At 45.9% G+C, this 11,276-nt stretch overlaps 1 protein-coding gene across 3 annotated transcripts in view; it reads right to left on the reverse strand.

The window, feature by feature from the left end:
• Positions 1-11,276, reverse strand: part of Snap47 (synaptosome associated protein 47) — a 43,067-nt gene that overhangs the window by 17,308 nt on the left and 14,483 nt on the right. For all 3 annotated transcript variants that reach the window (XM_021176083.2, XM_021176082.2, XM_029483437.1), the window contains one exon: positions 4,112-4,584. In XM_021176083.2, coding sequence (XP_021031742.1) covers positions 4,112-4,584 — 473 coding nt within the window. The remainder of the gene's footprint in view (positions 1-4,111; positions 4,585-11,276) is intronic.

Here is an 11,276-nt window from a genome sequence, read left to right on the forward strand (position 1 = left end):
TCAATAAATTCTTTTACTATATAGAGACTATCCATAAGTTCTGTGACTCTAGAGAACCCTGACTAATACAGGGACCCTTTGTGCAATTCTGCCAAACAGCACAGCATTTGCACACTTGAGGTCCTTATCCTATGGTGCAATTGAGGAGGGAACCTCAATTGAGAAAATGCCTCCATAAGATTCATCTGTAGGCAGCCTATAGGACAGTTTCTTAATTAGTGATTTAAGGGGGGCGGGGGGAAGTCCATGGTAGGTGGGATTACCCCAGGACTGGTAATCCTGGGTTCTGTAAGAAAGTAGGCTGAGCAAGTCATGAGGAGCAAGCCAGCAAGCAGCATTCCTCTATGGTCTCTGCATCAGCTCCTGCCTCCAGGTTCCTGCCCATATTGAGTTCTTGTCTTGGCTGCCTTCAATGATGAACTGTCATGTAAGTACACAAAATAAGCCCTCTCCTCCCCAGCTTGCTTTTTGCTCATGATGTTTCATCATAGCAATAGACACCGTGACTAAGATGGGTACCTATATCTAGGACTCTCAAGGGCTTCTAAGCCGTCTTAAAAGACAGCTTGGGCCAAGCTGATCAGATGCCATCTTCTGTCCTCCACTGTGATGTATGGTCAGGGACGTGGCGAGTGGCTTCAGGCATAAGTGCTCAGAGCCCTGAGCACTGTCCTGCATCAGTGTCTGGGGACGGTCCTTCTGGGCATGTTGACAACAGCAAGCAGCAAAGAAAAAGTTAGCAAACAGATGACTCAGACCACACTATGCATGTTTTGGTCACAGAATGGGAAGGCACCGTACTGCTGATTTCATCCAGATAAACCATAAAAATGCATGGCCTGTGTACTCCAGCAGGGAGTGCTGCGGGGGGATGGGGGGGGGAGGGCAATTCTACAGGCTTTTCAGAAACCCACAATCACAGGACCCTGGGGCTCTGGAGACAGAGGGGGCCAGGTGGAGGTGAGGTGAGGTAAGAGATTAGGTACCTGGTATGGGTGCTCCCTGGAGGGACAAGGAGGCATGTTAACATTAGAAGTTGACAACAGAGCAGATGTGGGGTTGAGGCAGCATAGGACTCTAATGTTAAAACCCAGAGTTCATATGCTGCAAACTCCAGGACACTCTGAAACAATCTGTGCACAAAATCATTGAAGAAAATGTATAAAATCACCCTTGGCCTGTGTGCCTAAAGCAGATATGAAGCAGCAGTGAATTTCACATGCAGACTTGTGCTCTGTGATTTCATTACTGTTCACAAATATTCCACAATCTGAAACTCCAGAGTCTGAGATACCTGTTACCACATGACACTGAACAAAAGACAATGACCTGTATGTACTGTTTTCAAACCTATTCTAAGCTCACAAGTCTTTAAGGATGATCTGAGGGGCAACAGCATCAAGCTGTGTTCTTCTCAGACACCATGGCCAATCTTCCTGCTCTCCAGGCCCAAGCCCTTGATACTGGCAGCCTCTGTGGCCTGCAGGAAGCATTCACTACAGCAGTCTCTGGGGAGCTTCCCTGTGTAAAGTTTAACTCCTGACAGCAAAAGCTCACCGTGCTTCAAGACTGCCCCTGTGTGTTCACATGCACATAGCACACCTTCAGAAGAGGCTGGGCCTGGGGCCTCAGTCAAGGCTTCCAGTTTCCACCTCCCAGTGGTAAGATAGAAGCTAGCTGAGCACTGCAGCACATAAAGGGTGTGGGCAAGGTGCCAACCCTCCCACCAAGCTGTGGGTAAGAAAACCACCGAGTTCCTACCTCCTTGGAAGCCATCTTCCCCACTAAACCTCAGTACATGTGAGCTTCCTGCACAGAGCAGCCAGCTGGGCACGCCCATGTGCTAGAAAAAAGGATAGTGTCTCCTTCCTACCAAGTACACTCAAAACACTTCCGGGAGTCCCCAGGAGACATAAAACAACAGACTGTCACACTCCAAGTGCTCTATTCACCCCATGCAAGAGCCCTGTGATGACCACTTCCTGTGCCCCCTACAAAGAACAGGTCCCTAATAATGCAATCAAATCCCAGCATGCTGTTGCTAGCACTGTGGTTACAAAGAAATCTCTGATTCTGACATCTATAATATGGGAGGTTGGCCTGCATCAGTTGGGGTACTGATCAGGAAGGGGAGCTTTCCCCAAGGTGATGCTATCTGGACAGCGAGCCACAGGCAGCCTGTGCACAAGACTAGGCCTTCTATCACTGGGTGGTCAGCAGAACTCTCACCAAATGAGACCCACTGGATGGATGTCTATCTCGCAATGAACCCATGACTTCACCTATCCAGTGAAGTCATGAAAGCCCCAGGAATCTCCTTAGGGAAGTTACCTTACTTTTAGGCTATTGTGGCCTCTCCAGTCCTCCCTCCACTGGCATAGCTGCCACCCTCCTACCTAAAGCGCCCCTACCCCAAGCGGAGAGGACATGCATGCACACACATCATTTCCTCCCTCAGTCCTCCTCCATTGGGACAGCTCTCATCCAGCTAAGGTATCACATGCCTACTTACATCATCTCCTTACTCCTGCCTCCACTAGGAGACCCACCCCACTTACTCCTTCTCCTCTGCTTGTGTCTCACTGGACACTCTTGGTCTTGAGAGGACGGAGCACAGCAGTTTGTTCTCTCACACTGACAGATGTATGTTCTGCTTCGTTTTGTAGCATTTCATCTCTTACATGGTGGCCCTCACTTGGCTAAGCCTAATCCAGGGAAGCTGAACACCATGGGCAACACACACATCATGTCCAAATGGACGACCCCTATCCTGGGCCTTGGTACTATGTTCTGCTGCCCCACTGACCCAGTGCACAGTACCTGAACCTGAAAACTCAGCTCTGTGTCCAAGAATTCAAGGACACAGACCTCTACAGTGTACATCTGGGTAGTGGCTGAAAAGACCCAATGTGATGCCAAAGGATAGTGGTAGGCTGGTAGGGGCAGGTCAGGGTAGATGTGGATCACACAGAATGCATCTGAGAGTGACACTTCCTGAATTAAGCTGAGGAGAGGCAAGGGCTGGGGACTTGAAGGTTCTTTTGGAAGGCTCACCCAAGCCCTTTGCTGTTGTTCAGAGATGCTCTGAGTGTGTCTCCCAAAAGTTCATATGCTAGGTGCTAAGTGATGCTGAGAAGGAGTGGTGCCTTGAAGAGGCAGAGCCTAGGCAGAGGTCACCAGGTCATATGGAGACTGTCTTTCGGAGGACTGTGAGATCTTAGTAAGTTTCTGAGAGAGCTAGGTGTAGTAAAGGAACAAGCCTGTCTGAGGAATCTCTTCAGTATCCTGTCCTGTTAACTATTCTTAACATGGTGCTATCTGCCATGTGACCCTCTTAGCAGAGACCAAACAAATGGAGCTATCCAATCTTGAGCGTTAAGCTTTCAGAATGTAAATTACCTAATCTTTCCTTCTTTATAGAACACCTAGCTTCTGGTATCTTAGTTTTCTATACCACAAGGAAAGATCCAATCAAGCTGGGCAGTGGTGGCACACGCCTTTAATCCCAGCACTTGGGAGGCAGAGGCAGGAGGATCTCTGTGAGTTTGAGGCCAGCCTGGTCTATAGAGTGAGTTCCAGGACAACCAGGGCAATAGAGAAACCCTGCTTCAAAAAACCAAAACCAAAACCAAAAAAAAAAAAAAAGGAAAGACTCAATCAACTTATCTAGAGAAAAGATTTAACCTAACTCATGGTTCTGGTTCTAGAGGGTCCCAGTCCAACGTCAAGTGGTCCCTAATGCTGTGCACCTGTGGTGAGGCAGGACACCACAACAGGAACAAAACTGCTCACTGTATCACTAGCAAACAGGAGGAGAGGGAAAACGTCTAAGAAAGTCTTTCCTTCTAAAGGCCCCACCATCTCCTAAGAGTGCCACCTTGAGAGGTAAGCCTTTGGGAGACATTCAAGAACCAAGCCCTATCCTGAAACCTAATTATCTGTCAGGGGCAGGTATAAGCTGGCAGTCTGGAAGGGTGTTCGAGCCTGTGACTGCCTGAGAGCTGGAGCCAGCAGCTGCTGATTGATGGGCATGCTGGACACAAATCACAGCATGCTGAGTGAGGTTCTAATTTCGGAAGTCAGGACACGCACTGCCCTGCTGGCCACTCACCTGCATGCCTCTCTGCAGAGGAAGCAAAGACCTTGTTCCTGAGCACTAAGGCATCTTCCAGGAGCTCAATCTTGTTGCTGAACTGCACTTCTAAAATGGGAATAACCTCTGGCATCTTGGCAGATATCAGCTGGTAAGCCACGTCTGGCTTCCCAATGAAGCGCTGGCGTATGCTGACTTCATAAGGAGAGTGAACCTTGATATCATCAACGTCTTCCTTCTCAAATCTGTGCAGGAGCAACGAGCAGGAGTCATAGATTTCCAGAGCGGAGATCAGGACAGTGAGCTTTCCCAGCTTGGAGTGAGACTCTGCTCTCTCAGAAACAATAGCAGGGACCGTGATCACAACCCCTTCCTTTCCAAAGGACTCACAAGTGGAAGACACACCTTCCTTGAGATTTTCTTCTGCCGGCATCTTCCAAAACTTAGAGCCAAAAGGCCACCAGGAAGGTGTCTCCAATTCTGTCAGCAATCTAAGGGAACAAAGAACACACAGAAACCAGGGAGTTTTAGTTTAAGGGTTTTTGTTTTGTTTTGTTTTTCCAAGACAGGGTTTCTCTGTATAGCCCTGGCTGTCCTGGAACTCACTCTGTAGACCAGGCTTGCCTCGAACTCAGAAATCCGCCTGCCCCTGCTTCCCAAGTGCTGGGATTAAAGGCATGCGCCACCACGCCCGGCTTAGTTTAAATTTTAAGGTGTACTGCCTTTGCTGTTCTCAGGAGACTGCTGTAATCTCCGTAGAGCATGTTACCATTCTATAGTCAATCTTCCCCAACAAGCACTCACAAAGCAGAAAGAACAAAGGGTGTGGGCTGAGGCTGGGGCGGAAGCACGCCTGTCTACATGGGAGCCAGCTAACCAAAGATACCACACACAGGTGCACATAATTAATGTTGTTTTTTCTACCCTGTGCCTTGACCTGGAGAATTCTGACTCAGAATCCATCCACAAATTCATCAGCCCACCAATCTCTACTGGGCTGTTAGCTATAGCTTTCTGCAGCATGTCCAAAACAACTGGAGGCACTCATAGCTACCAAACACTTTATATATAGCCATGCCAACTAAGAAACCCAATTCTTAATTCAATTAAGTAATTGTTTGTAGAGCTGGGAAATCAAATTCAGGTCCTCATGTACAGCAAGCAAGAGCTCTATCTCTAAGCCACTTCCCAGCCCAGTATAATTCAGTCAGTGACTACTACACTGCACAACACAACTGTAACACCAAGAAATATATCCAGTGTATCAACAGAAGAAAAATGGAGGCAGGAAGGAAAAGGCAAATATTGGAAAGAACAAACAGCAAATGAACATAAGGCAGAATTAAAGAGTTAAATCAACCCAGGACAGCATCAGTCTAAAGGCAAATGAACCAAGTTAAGAGACACACTGCCAGTTTGAAAGGGACAAGAGACAGCTACATCGTGTTCACAAACCCCTGTAAAAACAAGAAAGACCAGATACAGAGAAGACAAAGAATGAAAATGTGCACATCAAACTCAGGACGCTAACAGTAAATGGGTGCGACCACTATGGTAAGAGAATCTACCCGACAGGGAGACTTAACATCTATACACCAAACAACACCACTTCAAAGTTCATGAAGCAAAACACTGACAAAGGTAAAAGAAAAAACAACCACAGTGGTAGATTTCAACAGTTACATTTCTTTCAATGACTGATAGGACAAGATGACACAAAGTTAGTAAGAACTTAGGAGTTTTGGAGAGTGTTACGGCAGCTCAGCCTGACTGAGAACAGAACCACCAGCATCCGCGGAGTGTACACTGCTCTCAACTGGACGCAGACGCTCGTGACGGGAAGTGCAGCTAGGTGCAAAGGCAAAGGTCCAAAGGACAAATCTGAAACTATTTACAGACTAATGCATTCTCAAGTACATGCACCAAAAATGCAAAAAGGAAATCAGGACATATTTAAAGGGGCTAGAGCAATGGCTCAGTGGTTAAGAGCACTTGCTGCTCTTGCAAAGGACCTGGGTTCCTTTCCCAGGACCTACATGGTGGTTTACAACCAACTATAACTCCAGTTCCAGGAGATCGGACACCTTCTTCTGACCTCCAAGAGCACAAGTATGCATTTGATATACATACACAGACAAAATACTACTATATATAAAAACAAATCTTTTTTTTTAAAGAAAGCATTTAAAGTGAATAATACTGAAAATACAACACACATGAGAAGCAAACACAATCTCACCAGAGAAAACTGAGTTTTCAACATGTATATATGTATATTAGAAAGGTTTAAAATTAGGCAGTGGTAGCCCACTCCTTTAATCCTAGCACCCAGGAGTCAGAGGCAGGAGGATCTCTGAGTTCAAGGCCAACCTGGTCTACAGAGTGAGTTCTAGGACAGCCAGGGCTATACAGAGAAACCCTGTCTCAAAAAACCAATAAACAAACAAACAAATAAAAAGATAAATAAATAAATGGTTTTAATTAGTTATCTAAGTGTCTACTTCAAATTATTTTAAAATGAAGAACAAAATATACACAAAAAAGTAGAAAAGCCAAAGTAGAAATTAATGAAATTGGAGTTGGGGGGGGGGGGGGGGGGTGTCCCAGGGAGCTGGTCTGGGGAGCTAGGTCAGTGGGTAAAGGAACTTGACATCAAACCTAAGGTCTGATTTTTACCGTTAGACCCCACACGGTGGAAGGAGAGAACAGACTCCAACTGTCCATACAGATGTTATAGCACGTATGTGCCTTCACACACAGAGAGAACAGAAATAAAAATGAGTGATTGGTGACTTTAATCCTAGCATTCTGAAGACAGAGGCAATCCTATATATATGCATATGTGTGTGTGTGTATATGTATACATATATATATATGTATATATATATATATATATATATATATCTTTATATATATATAAAGATATAGATATATATATATATATCTTTAGAAAGAATCTCAATCTGTAAAAATGGCACCAGAGGGGCTGGAGAGATGGCTCAGCAGTTAAGATCACTGATAGCTCTTCCTGAGGTCCTGAGTTCAATTCCCAGCAACCACATGGTGGCTCACAAGCATCTGTAATGGGATCTGATGCCTTCTTCTGGTGTGTCTGAAAAGAGCAATGGTGTGCTCATAAAATAAATAAAAAAAGATGGCCCCGAGAGAGCACCAAGCCCTGAGTGGTTTTCCTAGTGATTCTGCCAAAGATAAGGATCAGCACTGTCTGTCCAGAGCAAACCTGCGTATGCAGCTCACAGGCTGCATGACTCACACCAAGACAAGACAGATAAATCCCAACACAGCAAAACTCCTTATTTAAAACAAAGCGAAATGAAACCAACAAGCTGGCAGTGGTGTCACATACATTTAATCCCAGCACTCAGGAGGCAGAGGCCAATGGATCTCTTGAGTTCTGATTTCAAGGCCAGCTTGGTCTACAGAGCAAGTTCCAGGAAAGCTAATACACATCCTTCTTTATTACTGAGTAATGCTCTACTGTGAGGGTGTGTGTGTGCGTGCGTGTGTGTGTGTGCATGTGTGCGTGTGTGTGTTTTCATGTGTGCGTGTGCGTGTGTGCGTGTGTGTGTGTGCATGTGTATGTGTCTCACATTTTCTTTATCTGGCCATCCACTGATGGACACATGGGCCACTTCCTACTTTGGTTACTATGAATGATACCACAGCCAAAAAGTTGTAAAAAACGAAAACAAAAAGATACCAAATCATGTTTTTTCCTTTACGCAAAAATCTTCCCTGTAAGTTCTGAGGCTGGAGGCCCCTCTGCAAGGTGAATTACAAGCACCAGGGTGGAAAAGGAACCAAACATCCTAAGGCCACAGAGCACTATTCTCAGACAGACACCCTCTGTCTAGTCTGCCATGCAAACTCACGCAGGCTCTTTGGTACTTACAAATAGGCATACACTGAAAACATAAGACATCTGGATGCTGATGGAGTAGGCTCTTTAAGGCTGAGCACTGTCGGGATACAAAATAGATCTCAGAAAGAGTAAAGCCCTGAGCCAGCTCCTGCTGTGACTGGCCCTGCAACACCAAGGTCTCACTTCTCTTTGACTCATTTGCTGAGTTTTCATGGAGAAGACAGAGGCTCGAATGTATCCAGTGTGTCCAGATTAAACCTCATTTCCCAACAGGAACCAAAAGTAAACAATAGGAACTCTAACTTGGCAGACTATGAAATATGCTGAACTATCCCCAAGTTCCCATAAAGTATGTATCCATGTGCACAAAGGGGTAGAAACTGGCTAGGACATGGTCAATCAGAAGAGGAGATGTTGTAAAAACACTTCATTCCTGGAACACAGAGAGTTTACTCTCCATATTCATTTTATAATAGTTCATCCTGAGGACAAAACTAAGCAGGGGCCAGAGAGAACAGAGTTGCCAACTCTAAACACTGTGGACTCTGCTGTCTGCTCCTGTAACAAGCCTGACACAGGCCTACCTCCATGACACGGTCCTACTAAAAAAAAAATCTCTGTCTTAATGCGAGAGGAGGATGTATCCGCACACTCTCTCTGAACACATACATCCCTAGCCACGTGTGGGCTATAGCAAAGGCCGTCACACCTAAAAAGCACTTAGAGAGCCTGGACATTCCACCACATAATGGCTAGGGAGCACTGCACGCTTTTCACACACACAGCCCTTCATCCAGAGAGAATGCATGTTCCTAGGCCCTGAGGAACACCGGAAATGAAAGGTAGTATTAAACCCCATAGTAGCTGTGTTTCTTTTTTTTTTTTTAATTTTTAATATTTTTTATTACATATTTTCCTCAATTACATTTCCAATGCTATCCCAAAAGTCCCCCATAGCGCCCCCCACTTCCCTACCCACCCATTCCCATTCTTTTGGCCCAGGCATTCCCCTGTACTGGGGCATATAAAGTTTGCAAGTCCAATGGGCCTCTCTTTCCATTGATGGCCGACTAGGCCATCTTTTGATACATATGCAGCTAGAGTCAAGAGCTCCGGGGTACTGGTTAGTTCATAATGTTGTTCCACCTATAGGGTTGCAGATCCCTTTAGCTCCTTGGGTACTTTCTCTAGCTCCTCCATTGGGAGCCCTGTGATCCATCCACTAGCTGACTGTGAGCATCCACTCCTGTGTTTGCTAGGCTCCGGCATCGTCTCACAAGAGACAGCTATATCTGGGTCCTTTCAGCAAAATCTTGCTAGTGCATGCAATGGTAGCTGTGTTTCTAATACATATACTTATGATGTAGTTATGTCTAGACCACTACTACTACATTGCAATAGGAGTTATGTGAGGAGTCTCCTCTCAGAGCAACTTCCTGTGTTTTACTCTGCAGCCTCTCCCTGGCATATCCAAGGGAGCACCACTGCTCCTGCACTTTAGGATCAGTATTAAGTAAAGCACTGCTGAACCCACCACTGAGACACCTAAAAATATCTGCTAACCATCGTGGCTGCTAGCGGCTGACATGGGTAGTGAACAGTGCAGACAGCAGGACAAAGGGCTGACCCCATCCTAAGAGGCCTGGGCAATCAGGCCTGAGATCTCACTAGGCTATTCAGAATGGCACGGACAACACATTTACCACTCGAGAGGTCGGCTTTTCTACCTAATATTTTCAGAGGAACTCTGGGATAACTGAAACAAGGAAGCAGAACTGTAGACAAGAGGGCTGTAACATTTCCAAACTAAGTTCTGGAAAATAAGCATGGAAATTTAACACAAGTTTGAACTTGGTGTGTGGAAAAAGAACACTCTCAAAGATGGGCCTTGGGAAGGATGGCTAGGGAGTACTGTTCAAGGACTACTGCTGTATACTACCACTTCACTGGGGACAGAGAGACAGCCACAAGACCATGAGACTTTTCTACACACCAATGGTGGAAGAAGCTGAAAATCTAGGTGCAGAAACAAAGGTAGTATTAGCATCCTCTGAAAACGGGTGGACTGTGGTCAGTGACAGCGCAGGCCAGCTTGGAGGAAGACAAACAAGAGCCTACACCCAACCTGGGCACTTTGGAAGAGACACTGTTTAGCAAGGGCAGAACGGGGAGAAGAGAGCTGGGTCCTCCATACCAAGGCAAGCAAGGTTGATAGGGGTCACACTGCAGGAAGGATACAGAGACCCAAGATGACATTTTACTGACAGTCCAGTCCTAGAAGTCCCCTACTCAGGGGCCCTGGGACAATGCTTCTGACTAAAGATAGAAGATAAAGAAAACCAGACAAAGAGAAAACTAGGAGAGACAGGTCAATATAAAACAAAAAAAGGCTGGTGGTACACACCTTTAATCCCAGCATTCAAGAGGCAGAGGTAGGCCAGCCTAGTCTACAGAATGAGTTCCACAACACCCAATGCTACATCTGAAGCCCTGTCTTGAAAAACCAGTAAGTAAATAAATAAAAATAAAGTAAAATAAAACCTAAAAAGGCAACTGAAATGTGGAGATGAGAGAAAAGAGATTCCGGATTTCATCAGCACCCAGCGCTAACCCTGTGCCACAGCTCTCCATACCCAAATCCCGCCAGGAGTCTCCCAGGAGTGCTGACACACCTGAAAGCACAGGTGAGAGCTCAAATTCCTGGCTCAAGAGGGACCTGCCCAGAGCCATCAGGACACAGGAACTGAGGAACAGATGGGGACAGGATCCTTCTAGTTTCTGACTGCCACCTGGAGCTGACCCTGTAACACAGCTCTCCATACCCAAATTCCTCCTGGAGAGAAATGGTCTCCCAGGAGTGCTAACACACAGGCTTACAACAGGGACAAGCCACAGTCAGAGACAGCAAGACCAGCTAACACCACAGATAACCAGATGGTGAGAGGCAAGGGCAAGAACATAAGCAACAGAAACCAAGGCTACTTGGCATTATCAGAACCCAGTTCTCCCACCACAGTGAGCCCTGGATACACCAAGATACCAGAAAAGCAAGACTCTGATTTAAAATCACATCTTATGATGATGATAGAGGACTTTTTGTTTGTTTTGTTTTGTTTGGTTTTGTTTTGTTTTGTTTTGTTTTGCGATAGAGGACTTTAAGAAGGACATAAATAACTCCTTAAAGAAATACAGGAGATAGCTGGGCGTGGTGGTGCATGCCTTTAATCCCAGCACTCGGGAGGCAGAGGCAGGCGGATTTCTGAGTTCGAGGCCAGCCTGGTCTACTAAGTGAGTTCCAGG

This window comes from Mus caroli, chromosome 11, assembly GCF_900094665.2.
Source record: "Mus caroli chromosome 11, CAROLI_EIJ_v1.1, whole genome shotgun sequence".
In the NCBI taxonomy this organism is placed as follows: domain Eukaryota; kingdom Metazoa; phylum Chordata; class Mammalia; order Rodentia; family Muridae; genus Mus; species Mus caroli.